The sequence below is a fragment of the Crocodylus porosus genome, unplaced genomic scaffold, assembly GCF_001723895.1.
Source record: "Crocodylus porosus isolate Cpor-Errol unplaced genomic scaffold, CroPor_comp1, whole genome shotgun sequence".
In the NCBI taxonomy this organism is placed as follows: domain Eukaryota; kingdom Metazoa; phylum Chordata; order Crocodylia; family Crocodylidae; genus Crocodylus; species Crocodylus porosus.
This window is the reverse complement of record NW_017728934.1, coordinates 3113507-3132842: the sequence shown is the minus strand read 5'-3', so window position 1 is coordinate 3132842 and position 19336 is coordinate 3113507. Positions and strand designations below refer to the sequence as shown.

General features: G+C 47.2%; 1 protein-coding gene and 1 long non-coding RNA gene across 4 annotated transcripts in view; both read right to left on the bottom strand.

Moving 5' to 3' along the window:
* Window positions 1–19044, bottom strand: part of KLHL12 (kelch like family member 12) — a 41830-nt gene extending 22786 nt beyond the window's left edge. Inside the window, exons 1-4 of one of the 2 annotated variants that reach the window (XM_019546302.1) lie at window positions 18962–19044; window positions 18093–18319; window positions 11737–11890; window positions 10136–10353 (exon numbers count right to left, since the gene is read on the bottom strand). In XM_019546302.1, coding sequence (XP_019401847.1) covers window positions 10136–10353; window positions 11737–11890; window positions 18093–18275 — 555 coding nt within the window. In that variant the 5' untranslated portion in view covers window positions 18276–18319; window positions 18962–19044. Of the gene's footprint in view, window positions 1–10135; window positions 10354–11736; window positions 11891–18092; window positions 18471–18961 lie in introns of both variants that reach the window. The other variant, XM_019546301.1, reaches the window with a different exon arrangement.
* LOC109317564 lies at window positions 2170–5696 on the bottom strand. Of its 2 annotated transcripts, none has more exons than XR_002103069.1 (3): window positions 4404–5696; window positions 3737–3856; window positions 2170–2638 (listed from the first exon to the last, which is right to left on the bottom strand). It is a non-coding gene; the product is annotated as an uncharacterized LOC109317564 (long non-coding RNA). The 2 variants fall into 2 exon arrangements; XR_002103070.1 differs by having other exon boundaries at window positions 4575–5696.
* Window positions 19045–19336: the final 292 nt, after the last annotated feature.

Sequence of the window (19336 nt, the reverse complement as noted above, 5' to 3'; positions counted from 1 at the left end):
TCTCCTAAGGATTCCTGAGCACACAGGAAAGAGCCAACTGGATGGCCACAAAGGCGACCCCCAATGCCCTCACTAACTCTTGTGCCGGGGAGGCAGGTCAGATTCACTCCAGACGCAGGAAGCGGAAGATGGAGCCTTACCAGGTGGTGACTGTGCAAGTCCTCCCCTGTGCACAGCTATGGTGGCTTCAGTCTCAGGAGTGCTGCTCTAGGCAGAGGCTGTGAGCCTTCCCTGGCTTTCTCAGCTGCACATGCCAACTAGCTCACAGCTCACTGGAGGTGCAAGCCAACATAAATAGTTGAGGAATACAAATGGAAGCGCACCCACAATCTTTCATGTTGATGCTGCTGCACACCAACATGGCAGTGGAAGATGACGACGTACAGCACATCACCAACTCCAAACTGATGTGAGAACAACTCCAAATCATGGAATGGTGCTTCTGGTTAAGGCAGACAAGCAGCAATGGATGCGAGAGCATTATCCTATCCGCCTGGGACAATAAGCAGTGGTGGATGAAGTCCCATAGGTCCTGAACCACCTTCATGGAAATCTGCACTGGTGCTTAATCAGGGATGAGGGCTCTCCAGACCAGTTTGGCACGGGCAAGTCCATGGCAGATTTGGCAGTGCAGGAGGTGTATCTGGTGATGAAGTGCTGGGAACACCATTTATCTACCTGGCCAACCCGCAAGTGGCTGTGGCTGGTTTCAGCCCTATGGGGCACACACATTTCCATCCTAGCTCCTGCACAATGAAACAGATGACAGCAACCACAAGGGCTTCTTTTCCATGGTGTCATGGGGTGTTGTGGACCCCGAGGGACAGTTCAGAAGTGTGACTGATGGCCGACTGGGTAATGTTCCAATGCCAAGGTATTCCACAACTCCAGCCTCCTGGCTGGGACGCAGCAAAGGGACTTTGCACACAAGGTTCCCAGAATCAAGGCTGGGGGTGTGATTTCATCCCTGCTAATTGGGGACCCAGGATACCTGTTCCAACCTTGGCTCATGAAGCCCTGCACAAGCCACGTGGATGCCCACTGGAATCTCTTTAACCAGTGCCTCAGCAGCTTCCACATGACTGGAGTGCACACTGGGTGCCTTAAGGCTCCCTGGGAGACACTAGGTATCTGGCTGGATGTCACAAAGCTCATCATGCTTCACACAATTTTCTCTGCCTGCACCCTTCGTAAAATTTGTGAGACCAAGGGGGCAGTTTTTTCACGAGGCCTGGGCAAAGGAAGTATGGTAACTGGAGAGCTGCCAGTCTGTCAGGACTTCCATACACTCAAGGGTCAGCAACCGCCAGGACATGCTTGTGTCCTGATGGCTCTACTTCCAATTCCAGAGCCGAGACGCAAGAAGGGGTTGGGGGGAACGGGACGGGACGGGACTTGGGAATGGGCACATTTTCTGCTTTTCTTCTAACCATGAAGCCAATAAACCATGCAATCATGATGGTACTCTTGCAGTGTGCTTAACATTTGGAGCTTAGACGCCAGACTTCCAGGGCCAGGGGGCAAGATGAGGGGCTGCAGTCAAGTGGGAAGTAAGGACACAACTTGTTTTGGGGAAAAACAATAAGAACTTTTATTAAACATGCAGTGCAAAGTAGTTCATCTCTTATCACGAGAACAAAACCCACTTCAAACAACAACATTTAACAAACTGAAGGCGGCTCATGGACAGCAGCTACACTCTCTGGTCACTTTTCCCCAGGGTAGTGGGGTAGTCAATACTGAGGGACCATGGCTTCACATTCAGACAGTTGAATGAACTGGACTTGGCTCAGGCATCCCCACTCATGCACACTGCCACTACCGCAGTGGCGCAGGGAGGCTGAGGCCTGCCCGAAGTGCCTGGAAAGAACAGTATCCTGGCACTGGATTGCTGGGTGTAAGGACTGGTTTCTCTTGCCCTAGGAGAGGAGAGCTGCACCGGTGCCTGTAGGTCATGGGAAACAGAAGGGATGCCAGGGAATGCTGCTGCCACCAGCAATGGGAAGGTGTCAGCAACTGCTGAGTGATGCAGTGCAGGCAGCATCCAGGATGCTCTGTGTGCACCTTGATGGAAGCTGCCAGCTGGGCCTGGTTCTCATCCCCTACTGAATGTTCTCTGGCTGAGCACGTGGCGTGCTTTGCTCCATCCATAGCCCAAGTGATGGTGTCCACATGCCCCTGGGCTTGGAACACTGACGTGCACCTGGCCTGGGCCTCTGGATCAGGCAGGCACAGTCAAGGTTCGAATTACACTTTTACTCTTTGGGGGGAAATGGGGGCTCTGCAAAAAAATTAAACCAGTTGATTAACAAGCCCACCTAAGTGAAGGAGCAACCTGATCGGAGACCCACCCAGGTTATGGTTTTCAAATCTTACGGGGGGGGGGGGTCCTCATCTTTTATGGGGGAGGCGCTCAGCTGAGATTCCCCCTTAAGTAGCAGCCTGGGCACAGTGCTGCTGGAATTATTCCATGAGCCCCCTCCACTCATCTACACCAGCAGCCCTCAGCTGGGAGGTTGACAAGGGCTGCTAACATCTTCAGTTTTGTTCTAAGCTGGCTGCCTCCAGTGCTGGGCTACCCTTTTGTGTTGCGGCCTTGAACTGCTGTTGGGTCCAGGGGAGACTGTAAGTGCTGGCCCTAGAAAAAAGATCAGAGGAACAGGCATTCATTGCAAACTCCCGACTTTAGAGATAAAGATGAAGACCTCCCAACACCACTTGTAGGGACTGCCTGCTGGCTCTCATTCCTGGCTGCCAGGACTAAGTTCATGATGCCACGTGCTTCCTCTGACCAGCCTGTGCACTGCTATCTTTTCCCACTAACCCTTCTCTTCGAACCTTTCCAGGGCAAGCACTGTGGACTGAGATGTGCAGCACTTCCTGGGGTAGCCTCTCACTGTCCATACTTGATTTTACTTACCATTGCAAAACTACGACTTTTTTTCCTGTTACCTCCCTGGTAAGACTGACCATGGACTAAAATACACTGTTCTACATGACACAGGACATCCCATGCCTCTATGCTGTTTCCCTGCTTGAGAATGATTGTTGGTCAATTCCCTTGAGTGAAAAGAGTTTAAAGAGAAGAGAATAAGCCTTTTCAACACAAGGTGTAGACTATCAGGCTGCCTGCAACTGGTACCAGTATCTCTTGTGGGGCAACTGGGTTGAGATTAAAGCACCCATCGACCTAGCTCTGGAATAGTGCTCTGCTAAGGGTTGTCTTCCCCAACTCATACCCACACGCAGGATCAGACGCACTGCCACAGATCGCTGTAATCCAAGGGTCTCACCGCATGGCATGCCTGCTCCTCACCAATGCTGCCTGATGCTTTGCCAATTGGGTAGCCAGTGCTCAGGCTGACCAGTCCCAGGCACTTTCTTCGCCCATTCTAGACCTCACTAATGAAGGACTGCCTTGGGGAATTTGTTCACATCAATGGGAAGCCTAAATATTCAAACATCCACATGGTCTCCACCCCTATCCCCCAGTCCTCAAGAGTGTCCAAGGACTGTCAACCTGTCTACCACCACCAGGAATCTGAAACCTAAGAGGCACGGGAGGAAGGTGGTGGGGAGGAGGGGCAGGGTTGTGCACTGAAATGCTCATTCACCACACAGGATTTCTCTTCTCACCTCGACTCCCCTTCCCTCCTGCTTGCTACTAGGTAATAACGTAAGGCTGCCAATCTCACTAATCAGTAATTTACATTTCCCCATTCAAGGTTCTACTTACATGCCTGCCAGGAGACTGGTGGAGAGGAGCAGAAGAGTGGTCTCTTGTCCTGAACAGATCCCATGGTGAACAGCAGGATGTCCCCAACCTGCGAGTGGCAGGTATGTGGGGATGGGAGAGCTGCAAGCAAAAAGGGGGTGGGTTGGTATTTGGGGCGGGGCCAAGATTGCCCCATCACTCCCCCTTCTACTCTCACCCTTGTCTGGGCCTTCATCTGAATTCCTGGATATTCAGTCAACAGTGTGTGTGGGGGGCGGGGTGGGAGGGGAAGGCTGGTTATCAGCATATAGCATAGATGAGTTGTGAAGTGGGCCATAACACTAAACAAGTCATTTAAAAGCTCTCTCAAAAAGTGAGCCACTGAAAAGCATGCAATTAAAGTTGCAGAATGGCTTGCAGTGGGACCCTTTGTTAACACACTGCCCCCAAAAGGGGAAATTGAGACACAGTTTGCAGGTTCACAGGGGAACTGAGGCAGCCCTGGTAGCTGCAAAATTCACCTCCCTCCCCACCCAGTCATGCTGGCCCTGTATTTTACAATGTACCATGGCACCACAGTGGGTCACCAAAACCTTCTAGGGACAGATGACACCAGGGCTCCTTGGCACATGTCTCAGCCACTGGTAGCAGGCCAGTGGGAGGAAGGCTGCAATGCTGCTGTGGGTACCTGAGGCTGTGCTGCAGAGCACGAAGGGGATGGCAAAGCAATAAGCAGCTGTGTGCTGGGGAGACTTTGCCAAGTCTTAGGGTGATGCTGAGGGAATGGAGTAGGCCCACTCTGTGTTGATCTTGTCCTCGCTGTCCTGTGCACAAGTGAGGTAGGGTTCCATTTCCTTACCCAAAAGTAGTGTGGGCGAATCCTGCTGTGCACCTTGGCTTCTCTGGTCCCTTGGTAATGGCAGACTAGTGGCGGGGGTCATCTCCCCATCTCATCATCATCTTGGTTGGCACTAGAGTGCATGTGGTTGGCCACAACCAGGGTGTAACAGGGCTGAATGGAGTTAGTCCCCAGCAGAGTTTACAGCAGCTCCTCGTGATATGTAGTGGTGATCTGACAGGTGCCAGAAACACAACTGGCATCTCGTGCCCTCCTGTAACTCAACTTGGAGGTTGTGGTCTTGACCTTGTGCTGCAGCGAGTCCTAGCAGTGTCCCCAAGCTGCCATCTGCACAACAATGACCTCATACATGGCCTGATTATGGTGGCTTGACTGGAGTGCCCACTAGCTTTCTTCATTGTTCCAAATGGTGAGTAGGTAGAACAAATCTTCCCGTCTTCAGCTGTTGGTGTGCCTGACATAAGGCTGGAGCAGACATTGTGGTATCTAAATAGGTTGAAGCAGGTGTTCCTCGAAACGGTGCTGAAATTGTCACTGACTATGGCAAGTGCTATGGCAAGCTGCCGACCACAACAAGCTGCCAGGCAGCAGCCCAAGGAATGGGAGTGTGCCTTCATGAGCAGTGGAGTGCTGGCAGCAGTAATGTTCCCACCCTTGATCCCAAGTAGGGGACATGAAATGGGGAGAAAGACCAAATGTAACCGCTGGCCCTAAGGGCAGTAGAGTTCAACCTGTGTCCCAGAGAAGCCACTTACAGGAGTGGGGGAGGTGAAGAGTGCTGCATTGTAGGCTGCCCAGAGGGCCATGTCACAGAACACTTAGCGTGTGCACATAACATGGAACAAATCAAAATCCAATAGGTCAAAAGAAAACCTGATTTTTCCAGGTATACTTTTGAACCATTCCCACTGACTTTACACTGGTTTAATTGGCAGGTAAGTCTGTCCACTTTGGGTTTAAACCACATTTGGAACAGGCTAACTGTTATGCATGTCTAAACTCTCCTTTTACTTCTCCCAAACAGATCTATACAGTAGAAAACAGTACAGGGAAGTCACTGTGCAGCATGGAGACCTCAGCAGCAGTTATAGTGTGGTGCAAAGCTGGGGCAGAGCTATCTGTAGCCCACATGCCCTAGATCACAGCTCTGTCCTGGCTCTGGACCACGCTGTCATTGCTGCAAGATCCCAGCCCCAGAGCAGCTCACCACCCAGCTGTGCACCCTGCCAGCACTGCTGGGGCCGGTCTCCATGGAAACCCAGGACCCATGCTGTCACAGCAATGCTGCTGATGGGGTCTCCATGGAAACTGGCTGTGGCAACATGGGCAGGGGCTGCTGGAAAATGGAGTCTGATCCCTGGTGGGATCTGCTGTTGTGCTCCATGTGCTGTGCTCTGGGGGGGAGACAGGATAGAGCAGCCCAAGCAGCATCTAACTGTGCAAGGTGGGGGGGGAAAGAAGTGAGAAGCAGAGACTGGGCAGTTGAAGGCGGGAGGAAAGGGTGCAGGAAGGCTGCAAGGAGAAGTGGGCAGGGCAGAGGACAAAGGGACCATCTTGACTCCTCCGGCCCTGCTTTCCCTGCTACAGCAGTGGGGGGTGGGGGATTCAAGACTACTCTCCAATACTTAGATTCTATACCTGGAAAATTATAACCAATTTATAGATTTTCCATCTATAGAATCTAGTTATTGGAGGTTGTCTTCTGTTCAGGCTCATCTTATATTTGAGTAACTACAGTATTTAAATTGTGACTTCACACCTAAAGTTCAAAGGATACTGTTAAAGATAAACAATTATTTCTGTACTAGAGAACAAGCAAGTAACTTATAGACACATAGCTCTCATCATCATAAATACTATAAGCTGCAACTTCTCCATGACACTTTACACCTCTGTCTGTTCAGACTTGTATGTCCTTGGTGGAGATCAGGACATTTTGGATCTTCAATGGCAAAGCGGGCACTACTGCTATCTAACACCCCACTCTGCAAACACTAGGAGAAAGCACATAGCTGTTCTGTACTTCATACAGATGGAAGTCAATGCCTTTTGCAGGTATTAGCAAAAGTAGTGCAGGTAATAGGAAAGAAGAAAGGACTGCTGGAAAGTTTTATTTTAATTTCATGTTTTATGGGTTTGGATGGGAATTCCCCGAGACAGCCGATATGTCACTAAGTAAAGTTAAACTGGCATGTAAGGGGATAGAAAGAGATACTTTGTTTGGTAGATAGAGTCTTCCAGCTCATGTGTCTGGTAAATTATCTAGTCTAGCCAGAAGCTCCCCCAACCCTGCCACTGACTAGCACTGTGCAGCAGTGAATGATATAGGTTAATTATGCAGTTTACATCAATTTACATTTGCCACATTGTAATTTCAGGTGGTCTCTTACACTTACATTTTGGGGCAAAGATATCTACCAGCTCACTTCAAGTCAGCATTTTAGAATTCTCTCTCATTTCTCATTTCTCTCTTTCTTTTGTAAACTCAGTGCATCTAGCCTCTCTCATCCCCCCCTGTACATCTCCATTCTAAACATTCTGTACTCATTACTGATCTTTGCTGGATTTGTGATGTGCAAAACTGAATGTGATGTGCAAAACTGAATGAGGTCAGGACATGTCAACACGTTTTTTCTTTCAGTGGCTCTTAAACCCCTGCATAGCATCTTAACTGAGGTGACACCCACATTTGTTTCTACTGCCTACTAAAGACATCACAACTAGTTTGGAACCCAGCAACACAAGGTAATGGTCACTGAATGGAAGAGTTCAGGCCATATGCACATTTCTCCACATTCAACTTCATTTCCTACTGTGTAGCTCATTTTCTTTGCATGGGTGGTCCTTCTGGAGCCTCACAAACTCACAGCTTCATCGCTGACTAATCAGACCCACTATGTCACCACTGACTGGCCTCCCACTAACCTCACCTCGTCAGATCACTATACTGTAGCATGCTATAGTGCTACACATATCTAGAGCTGGCTCCTCATGGCTTCACTTCAGCAGATACAGCCAGCTTGAGAGAGGAAGTACTTTGCTTCCTTTCTCAAGCTGGCTTTTTATCTGCTACAGGACTTTACTTCTTATTTTGCTCATGAGAAATTTACTAAAGCCTTAAAGCCCAACAGGATACCAGCAGTTCTTCAGATTCTTTTTTTTCCCCAAAATTCCCTAAATAAGTAAAACAGGGCATAAACACCTCTAATATTACTGAAAACAAGTTGGTTTGTCTCTATAATTTTAAGCTTCTCTAAACGTGTCTAATACATTTCTTTGACTACTTTTTCCAGTACCGAAGTAAAATTCAACTCTTTCAGGTTCCTTCTTAGCACCTTTATAATAACATTAGCCATCCTACTGTTTACTAACACTTTAGGTCCTTATGGTGGTATCCTGTACTCCTGACTTAACCTGAGAAGGTAATTTGTACCCTCTCATGAGAGTGAAGGCAAGTCTGAGAGACAGAAAGAATCAGAGCTCACTTGACCACCCTCCTTCCTTACTAATATTCCTCATGTGGCTGTATAAAATCGCAGCAAGGGGAATGCACTAGGACTAACATGCACCCTCCTCTTAATCCACTTCCCATCTCCATCTGAACTGCTCTTTTTATTTCACTTACATGGATCATAAAAAAAATGGATCTAATTTCATATGCAACAATATTGCAAGAATTGGTACAGCACAAAGGCCTAAACATCCACAAATTGCTTTCAGGGGCATGTCTATATTGCACAATGCACTGGCACATGGAGATATTGGAGCTATCTTTGAACAAGCTTGCCTCTGACACCCAAGCTATCTAGCTACAGGCTACACATCACTAAATTTGCTCTGTCAACTAATTTGTTTATAGCTAGCTTAGGTATCTCTATGCTGCATCACAATCTGATGAGGATACTCCCACCATCCTGTGTAAACACAATTTGAAAAACGCTTCTTCTATTCTGGAATGTTTTTCTTTAGTTCTCATTAAGAAATCTGCTTTCCCACAAGACTTGCCCGAATCTAGTAAATAATCAGTTCCAAGTAGTGCTCTCTCTAGAAACAAAGCATGGCTTCCCTATATTGTACTGCTTTTCACTGTTTCCAAATTGTAGGAGAATTTGATGTTTATGGGGATTATACACATACCCGTAGTGCTGCTGACCAATGTAAGAAATTAAATCCTGTACAACAGTGCTTCTCAAAGCGGTGGTCCGCAGACCGGTGCCAGTCCATGAGACACCGGTTGCCGGTCCGCAGAGTTGCCAGGAAAGAAAGAAATATATTTTCAAAAGCATAGCATTGAGATGTCATATTGCCACAGTTCATATGTTCCAACACTCCAGGTGATGTCAAGTTGTGCGAGGTGAGGAAAGAGAAAGAAACACTGGTCGCACATTTGTGTAGCGCTGTTACACACAGTTGCTGCCACCGGCTGAACCAGTCACCGGTCCCTGGCCCACTGGAAAAAAAAAAAAATGCCTGTCCACCACATCAGATACTTTGAGAAGCACTGCTGTACAATACATATTACTAACACACAAACACTGGGCACCAATGCAACCTGTCTCCATGATTCTGAAAGCTTCTTTAAAGAATAAGGCAAAGAGGAAATGCTCTGAGAACAGGAACCTCTGAGGGGTTATTAGCTGTGATAGACTTCTTCATAAATAAGCCATCTAACAGGAAACTCTCTGCCACCTGGAAAGCCCACCTATTTGTGAGTTCTCCTCTCAAATCAGATGTAAGCAACAGGGGAGGGAGACAACAGAAAAGAATCTAGACTTCAAATCAGAAGAGTACATAACCCCAGGAAAAGCTAGCTTAACACAGATCCCAAAATGCAGCTGGATTAAGAACCTGCAATTAATCCAAATGATTAGTTTATTAATGATATCTAGAGAATAGTAAAGACAAATTATAGGATTTGTACATTGATCTCAGAGCAAATTAAACCAGCTGCACAAGCATCTGCGATGCTATGGAGGGACTTCCCTTCAGGTTATGTTCCACCCCTAGGGAAAGGTAAAGCAAAACAGAGCAAGATATGGCTTGGCTGTACAGAATCAAGTGGAAAAAAGTAAGAATGGAGCCTACAATCACTATCCATTTGCCATCACTGGATGCTTCTCTCTTCACTAGAGGTTTTAACCCATTGGTTACCAAGCACTAGGAAAAACCTAGGTCAGCTATAATTCAAACAGAAACAGCCTATAGCTACTGTACTTGCCATGCTGCCCGTCACTAGTTTGGGTCCATTTTGCAGAACTGCAGTTAATGATTACTACAGTGACCAGTGGGAAAGCAGGGCTTCATTCTCCATGTTGCACTAGCTTTCTAATGATAGAAATATTCCTGCAGAGGGGAAGCTGTGATCTACACATCAGCTTCAGACTATGCAGCTGATAACAGCAGGAAGCAGATGTCAGGACGACATTCAGACGCAGAAGGCCTTTCCAAGAGCATAACTAGGCAACCAAAGAGAGCCGAGGAATCATGGCTATCTTTGATTTGATTAGTTTAAGCATTTTGCTTTCATTGATTTATACTGGAACAGTCCCTTTGATTTTTACCTGAATTTCATCACATTTGATGAGCTTTTCTACCTCTTCCTGGTTTAAGAGGATAAATTCTTCATGCTGAACCACCTCTGGGAAATGTTTCTGGCTGAAGACCTCTGCAGCCTGCATTAGATCAACACAGTTGTGTGTCTCAGCAAAATCCCGGATGCCCAAACAGTTCGATGGATCCAGCTGGCTTTCCAAAAACTCACAACAAGCTTGCTTCACACCTATAAAGAAATAAAATAAGTGAGCAAACTCCTATATTTCTCTCCAGTCACTGTCTTGGAAAAACAAGTTCTAATCTATTAACAAAAACCCCAACCTAGGAATCACACTTAAAAACAAAATATATGTGGAAGAACAAACATTTCTTAAAGGAGCAGGAAAACAAAGCAGCACATTTATGACACTAACTACTGTATGTACATTAGAGGTGCACTGATACATTGGTGGCATATTGGATCAGCACTGACAAAAGAAAAATTAACATTGTTGGCAATCGGCATTTTTGGCCCGTGTAGCCAATAATGTCACTGATAAATGCCATGTGCAAGTGTGCAGCTGCATCACGGATGCAACTAGGATTGCAGCTGGGCAGGTTGGAGGGGAACGTCCACCCAGTAAGTCTACTGGAGGGAAGGGGTATGGGGCCAATCAAGGTCCCCATGGTGAGAGAGGGGGTGGGGCAGGGGCAGGTGCTGCTCAGCCAGCAGCAGGGGTGGATATAGGGTGGGCTATAGCTACTTCAAAATTTGCTGTAGCCACCCCTCCCAGCACTGCTGCCTGCCCCAAGCACAATCCCAGCCCAGCCCCACCAGGGAATAACTAGCACAGCCCCTGGCCCTGAGCCCATAGCCTGCCCTCGCCCAGCACACAAATCCGGAGGGCACATGCCTTCCATGGGGGTGTGAGCAGTGGCAGGGGGCTCCTCCTTCCCTCCACCCCCAGACAAGCGGCTCTCAGCTCCACTCAACAACCCATGCCAGGAGCCCATTCACTGCCCTGGCTGGCAGCACATGCCCCTGCCCCAGCCCCACTCCCTCCCTGAATGTGGGGGCCTCAATCAGCAACCCCCATGCTCCTTCTCTCTCCCATGCCCCCCCCCTCCCCCACAACAAACTTACCAGCCAAACGCTGCTCTCCAAGCTGTTGGGCTGCATATTGGCTGACATGGTTGGTTAATAATTGGCCATCAGCATTGGCTAAGAAAATCTTTATTGGTGCACCCCTAATTTACACATATGAAGTGACATTATTTAAAAAAAAAAAAAAACCAACCAAAAAACCCAAAACTCAAAAGGGAGTCTCACCCTGTAAGTGACCCGAGAAAAAGAGATAAGCCTGGAACAACAATTTGTTTAATTATAATACTTCACTTCCACAGCTGTGAACTCCTCTATGACTACGAAAGAAGTGCACAAATATGAACTTAAGCAAGCAATTATCAAATAGTTTAAATACACAGAGACAGGAGCCTGGAAACAGCACAGCAGCAACCTATAAATATTCTGCCATACACATTCTCTCTTTTATTTATAAAAGGCCAGACTGCCCAAAGGTCTAAATGGCAGCTATAGTCCAATTTACATGGGTATATGCTTTGTAATTACCTTTCAGCTGAAGGAGACATGCTGCTGGGAGCAATTCCTGGACATTTTCTACTGTCACGTGAACTGTTTCTGTATATACAAAGTCCAGTAGGATTTCCATAGTTGAAGCTGTCAACCCTTGTATATCCACATAGGGTTTATCTTTCTCTGAAAGCTGCAAATTAGAAGGAGATGACAATGGTTTTCAAAGACTGCCTGAAAAGCCAATTATGCTGCTGACTAGGATCTGAAAATATGACCCTTCAAAGGCTGCAGTAGCGCTCTGCCTTTTCAGTGCATATAAAAGGGAAAAAGCATAAGAGGAAGGAATTCCCTTAGAGCAGGGCTTAGAAACCTATGGTCAGAGTTCTTGTAATTAGCAATATGAACATATGAGCTTCTCTTGTAAAAGATTAAATTAAATAATTTGCTATGACTGGATAGAGTAAAATCAATACCTTCATCCTGTATTCCAAACTTGTGAGAGCTGAGGCAGGATGCTGCTGCAAGAGAGGTATCAAGCATCACTGCCAACAGCCCTTACAGCAATATGTCCCACGCTTTGCATGAAATAGGGCTTTTCCAAAAGGCCAGCCCAAGACTCTGGAACCACCACCATCACCACTTATTTTTTGTGCATTGCTTTCACTGATCCAAACACTGGGTACAACACATACATTAAAAACCCCCCTCTAGTTTCACTTTGCAGAGAAGAACAGAGAAAAACTGCCATATGACAGATGAATGCTGGCCAGCAGGGCCTTTAAGGCACATGACTTGCAAGCTCTAGCAGACATCCTCATGAAAACCTGAACAGAATCAGAAGCTGTTTATTTTCAGGAGAAGGATGTTTCTACACATTCTCCCAGGGAAGCAAAACAGTTCCTAGAGAGTACTATTAGATAGAGTACAGGCAACCCCCACTTAACACCGTTTCACTTAGTGCTATTTCGCTATAATGCTCATTTGAAATTGATACCTGATTTCACTTAGCGCTCAGGCAGGGGTGGGCAAAATGCGGCTTGCCAGGCCATTCTATCTGGCCTGCAGGGCCCCTAAAAAATTTAGAAAATTAATATTTATCTGCCCCTGGCTGCCTATCATGCGGCCCTCGAAGGCTTGCCAAAGCTCAGTAAGTGGCTCTCTACCCAAAATAATTGCCTGCCCCCTGGCTCAGTGACTTTTGTTATACCGCTTGCGGCTGCCATCTTGGATCACTAAAAACAACTGTGGTCACCATCTTGAGTCGTCATATACTTTTGGTTTTACTTAATGCTCAGTGTTAAGAGTGCTAAGTGGGGGTTGCCTGTACTTTATCTTCATTGAACTATCTAGTTTTTCAGGAGTGGAGGCAGTGATCAGCTCTTAAAGCATCCTTAGAAGTTATAATATGCTCTTCAGAAACAAGCACAGAAATCCCAGGGCAAAACCAAAAGTGGGGATGCATTTGCTGAAGTGACTTTTCAGTTTTCGTTGCAAGTAACAATTCTACAAGGAAACTGAAGAGTTAATTCAGTTCCCTTACTCTATGCAAAAAAAGGCAGTTATCAACAGCCAGGGATTCAGCATGCAATCAATGGCTTCTCTGCCTCCTGGAAAAACAGAACAGGAAATAAATCAATATTAACACAGGATTGAAAAAAAAATTAAAGTAAACATTAAACTCAAAAGAGGGCGAAGGATGGAAAAATCAGAGGCACAGTAATTGCATTTAGACAGTTCTCCACGGTGGCGAATTACTGATGGCTAGCACAGAGCTGAGACAAAAGCGACCCAAGGTATGACCTGATTATTGGCCTTCAACACAAAGCAGCCAAAGTTTAAGTAGATATTGCGGACTAGAAACTCATGTTGTGAGCAAGCAAAGAAATTCCCAACTTTCCAAGAGTTGAAAAGCTTCCCTTTCTTTTGTTTTACATGCCGTTGTGACAAGGTATTTAGCAGAATCCACAGATTAGTCGGAACCTGACAGGGCTGAGCCATGAATTTAAAAAAAATTTTTTTTTTCCTAAAAGGAAAATTTTTTCATGTCAAATTCAGGTCAAATTAGCCAGATCAGACAAATCAGTTCCAAATCTTTTGAATCGTTCAAGACCTATACGTGACCCTACAACAAGCAAGTATTCTCCACCCCAAACTGTTCAGCCTGGAGCTTCAGATACTTCCAAATCTTTTGGCAGGCCTCCTACATGCAAGCCCAAGCCTGGAGGCTTAGGATTTGCATTCCCAAATTACACTTGCCCTCAGCTGTATGGCTGCAGTAGCAAGCTAGGGAGAAATCTCCCATTTCCATAAAGTTGGTGTATACCTGAAATCCTCCTACTGGAGGCTGGCCGGCAGGAAGCTAACTATGAGGCTCTCGAAGGGAGTCCCGTCTGCAAGCAGACAAGGGTGCACCCTCCACTACACAGTGCCATTTTAATTGCATTACATTGGTCAGGGTAGTTCCTTTGCCACCACCATGGTCAGGATATTTCCCCTGCCAGGTAAGTATAAGTTGGAAGCGCTTATGCTGCGACCTCAAACTTGTAATCTCTGGGCTGTCAACTGTGCACCTTAGCACCACCCCAGCCCCTAGCACTTCTCTAGGACACTGGCAAGTTGTGATTGTAACTAATATACAAAATACTTAGATCAGGGGCAGGCAGTTATTTTGGGCAGAGGGCCACTTACTGAGTTTCGGCAAGCCATCGAGGGCCGCATGACAGGCAGCCCAGGGCAGATTAATATAAATTTTCTAAATTTTTAGGGGCCCTGTGGGCCAGATAGGATGGCCTGGCAGGCCGCATCTGGCCCCAGGCTGCATTTTGCCCACCCTTGACTTAGATGAAAGCCCTTGTTATGCCAATCAATCTACTTCATAATCAGTCACACTGAGTTCTCCCAGATGACTGGAGAGACATAACTAAAAACCTAAGTTATGGAGAGACAATGAGTTTTTCATGGCCCACTTACAGCACACAGATTTTGTGGGCATTTCACCATGGTCGCATCCCTTACTACTACCTCACTACAGCTTTCTTTGCCCTGCCCCTCACTGTTGATTGGCAGAGGGCACCTTCACTCAGTCTACCTCACTACTGACTTTTTTCCCCGGTTGATTTCACGGGAAATTGTGGCCAGTGCCGGATTTCCCAGCAATTGCAGCAATCATGGACAACGCTGTTCTCATGGTTTCAGTGAAATCTGCAAAACCACTATTTAGAGTTATATCTATGGACCTACCTATCAGCACACAAAACCAGAGCTGACTGAGACAGTTACCAAACATAACCCCTGTTACCTGAACAGTGCATTTGCTATCACCACACAGCTTGGGGTTTAGCAAGCATCTCTCTTGGAGGAAGTTTTTTTCCATAAACACATGGTATTGGCATATCTTACTTGGCAGGCCTCTGAGACTGGGGTTCCAAACAGAAAAGCAAAACTCTAAGATGAACAAAGAACATGTAAAACCTTTAAGTGACACAGAAGGACAAAAGGAGGCAAGGGTCAGAAGCACTTTTCAGTCCTTGAAACAGCTATAAACAACTATTATCACAGGCACTAAAATTTGGAGATTTAAAGCCGGCACACAAAGGAGTAAAAACTGACAATCACAACCTAACTCCTAGCACACACAAATCACTGCCCCTGTTCCCCTTTATTGGGACTCTCAATTAGGCCCCCGGGATTTGAGTTTGCTAGATGCGATTCCTGTGGTCACATGCACTGAGAAAGAGCTAGGGGCTGAAGTGGAGAGAGTCTATGTCCATGCCTCAGCTGTTGGTAGATGGAGATGTAAAGCCTAAACATTCAACAATCAAACTCACTTCATTGTTTCCTTTATGTTCTCTATACCCATCAATACAGACATACTTCATAAAAGCCATTTCAGTTTTTGTAGAGATAATAAAGCAAAATTTAAAATCACGAAGACCAAAAAATACAGGGTAAATAGAAGCTTTTCTTGGACCTGCTTATAGAAACTAACACACTCCAATCATTTCTCCATTATGACTAGGTACGAGAAAAATATGGCATACGTCCATAAAAGCAGACCTCTAGCTGGCAGCTTTGTTCACTGGCTAAGATTAGGAAAACGAGTATCTCCAGAAAGATTTCAGGTAGACTGTCTGAATCTCCAGTTGCTCATGCCTCTTCTCTCCCTAGTAATTGAGAAGTTATTCGGAAACCAAAGATACCTTTTGTTTTTCTGTGGAAGAAGCCACAAAGATAATTTAAAAAACCCAATTTTATGATCTCTTCCTTTACCTTCTCTATTTTTCCCATTTGCTACCACATTGTCTGAATCAGTCACCCATAGCTTTAGATTTACCCGTCTGAATCAATGTTAGCTGTAGCTCTGCCAAAGTCATTTTACTGCTTAGATCAGGGGTGGGAAAAATGGTAGATCCAGCCAGCAGCTGGACTCCATTTCCCAGCAGCCTCTGTCCAAGTTGCTGAGGGGCTGTGACAATGCGAGGCCAGGCTTTCCATAGAGACCGGCCCCAGCAGCACTGGCAGTGGGCACAGCTGGGCAGGGAGGCTGCTGGGGCCAATCTCCATAGAAACCCTGGTCCCACACCGTCATGGCCCTGCTGCTCCTAGGGTCTCCATGGAAACCAGTCGCAGCAACGTGGCCCAGGGGCTGCTAGGAAATGGAATCTGCTGCAGGCCTGATCTAGCCCGGACTTTGCCCGCCCCTGACTTGGAACAAGAACATGTCCTTAGTGTAAACTGCGAATGTCAAACTCACCCAGCCCTGTGGGCCAGATGGGTAAAACAGGGCTGGTCTGCTAGGGACCAGTGGTTTTCAACCTGTGGTCTGCAGACTATATCTAGGAGGTCCGTGAAAGAGAACTATGATCAAAAGCAAGTGAATACCACACTTAAAATTCAGAAAGGTCCACGCCTCCATTCAAAATTTCCAAAGGGGTTCACAAATGAAAAAAGGTTGAAAACCACTGTGCTAGACAGATTTGGCCCAAAGATCAGCCACACACAGATGCAGCATAGGTGCTAGATCTGGCACCGCTAGTGTGGGCTAATATAAACCAACAGTTCTTAATCAAGACTGCACTACACTAGGGTTCAGGGGATCAATATTATATTCTTGGTTCTGCTACTGACCTGCTCTATGATATTAAATGAGATGCAACTCATCTCTGGACTGGCTGCCTACCCAGCTCTCTCTCACTCTTGTTTATTTAGGTTGCAAACTCTCTAGGCACTGTTTCTGGTTACACAGCACTTAACATAATAGAATAATAATCCCATTTGGAATCTTTAATTACTGTTGTGATGCAAATACCATGATCAGAAAGACTGCTGGATGACAAGACCACTGGGGGAATGCTTTTTGTTTGAAAGCTTTGAGTCCTTAGGTGTTCAATATCCTGAGTAGTCAGAGCCAGATCTTATTCTACCTATTAGAATATACATGATCTGTATATGATCTTATTGTACTCTCCTTCTGAGGAACAGTTAACACAAGAAGTGGACGGATCCTCTTCTTGCTCACAGTTTCTTCTGACTTAGTCTGTCATCTTAGCCTTCAGACCATTACAAGTGTGCACAGTGACATTTTTCTGGCACTTGAAACAGGTAGAATTGGATCGCACTTGGCTACATAATACACAGAATAAAATCTAACCCTTCAAGATGCATGTTCTTGGTTCTAGAAAGGATTTTGCTTTCAAGAGTTGGATGGAGCAAGCACCAGATTTTGGTAGAGCAGGAGACTGATGGCCATGAAACCATAGAAAACTGCTAGTTGCCACTTCTGCAAGGCACTGCTAAACTTCAGCAAGCTTGCTAAAAACACACTAGCTAGTCAAAGCTGAGCAAAACAGCTGCACGCTTTGTAAATGTAGAAACTTTGTCAAGGACAGTAAGAAGATGCTCAGAAAGAGGAAAAAAAGTGTGATAAGAAAAGTATAACAGCCTGGGTGTGTCTATGCAGACAGGATTTTAGAAAGATAACCAACAGTGAAAACTCAATTAGGCAAATAACCTATAAAATGACCAGTAGTCTTTGCAACAGTCATGGTGAAAATAATAAATATGGAACTAAAAAGGCATAAAAAAAGTTTGGGAACAAAAGGCCACTGGATTACTAAACCGCTGGACAACTAAAGTATGCCCCGATGAGACCCTGAATTGTCTAATATCAAGGATAGGGAGGAAGACTCACTTGCAAAGTAACTAGTGCATTTCTAGGTATGGGAGCATGTGCTATCTGCTGAATAGACCTACATTAGCAAGGTGGAAATTCCTGTCTCTTGAGCACTCTCTCTCAACAACCCCCTGGTTGCCCAGTTGGAGGTTTTGAGGCACAAGCCACACCCGTGACAGACACGGATCCAAAGTCCTTTTGTGACAACTGCCTTGCCTACCTCGCTGGTGAACATCGCGCAGAAGTAATCACTGCAAGCAGCCAACACAATCCGATGGGCTGGGAAATCCTTCTGCTCCACGCGCAGCGTCACGTCACACAGAGTATTGCTCTTCCGTAGAGAATTCATCGCGTTGAGGATGGACTTGGCATGCGAGTTAGTCATGATATCTTTCGGAGCCATAGCGTCAGCAGCATAGCACAGGGAGCAGGAGGCGCCTCAGCTCCCTGCGAGCAGAGAGAGCAGTCTTACTTTACGAGGAGCGCAGGGCGCCTCCAACACGCAGGCCACAAACAGACGCCACTTGTCGAGGGGCAAACTGTTTCATCCGGGCTCAATGTGCTGCTGTTCGGATGCCCGTGCCTGCTGTCCCAGGAGCTTCACAGGACAAAAGGGCACGAACAGTTAATCCCAGGACAGCATCTGAAGGTTCATGCCAGGTTTCTGGCATGAAAGCGATGGCTAGGGTGGCCATCATAGAGGACAGCCCGGTTGTCCTCTATTGATACGAAACCGGACGCCGTTATGTCCTCGATTTCTCTTGAAATAGACTTAAAGGCGCTGGGTTTCCCATCAAGAGAGGACAGAGTAGCAGAAAACCGGACTGTCCTCTACGATGGTGAGCCGAGCCTGTGTGGAAAGGGCCATGTCGGCACGGGCCAATCCCGGGATCTCTGCTCCGGGATAAACCCAGGCACCAGCCGTCCCGGGACAAAGGCAGCACCTGCCCCGGCCCAGGAGGCCGGCGGGGACCAGCCTGGGCGGCCAGAGGAGCCTCCGCAGGCAGAACAGCGGGCACCCCGCCGCCGGGCGAGCACAGCCCTCCTCCCCTGACGGGCACACCCCCCGGCTCCCGCCCGCGGACACACCTCAGCCCGCACCGCACCCGCAGCGGGGAACGGGCCCGGCGCCCGCTGATGGCGTCACAGGCCGGCAGCCGTTCACGCCACGTGACCCGGGCTCCGTCAGCGCGCGCCGCACCGCCCATCGTGCCACGTGACCCCCAGAGCGGTCTTGTTGCCGTGGTTACTACATGTCAGGGTCCTGCACTGCGCAGGCGCGTTTGAACTCTGCCGCACGTGGGTCTTGTTTCAGTGGCCGGCTCCTGCCCGTGCCCGTCGCGTGATACTACTCCAGGTGGCCCCCGGCTGTAACGCGTGTCCGGGCCGGAGAGGTGCTGAGAGCCCCGAGTCCACACCTGCACCCTCCGTCCGAACCGGAGCCAGAACCGGGCATCTTCCTCT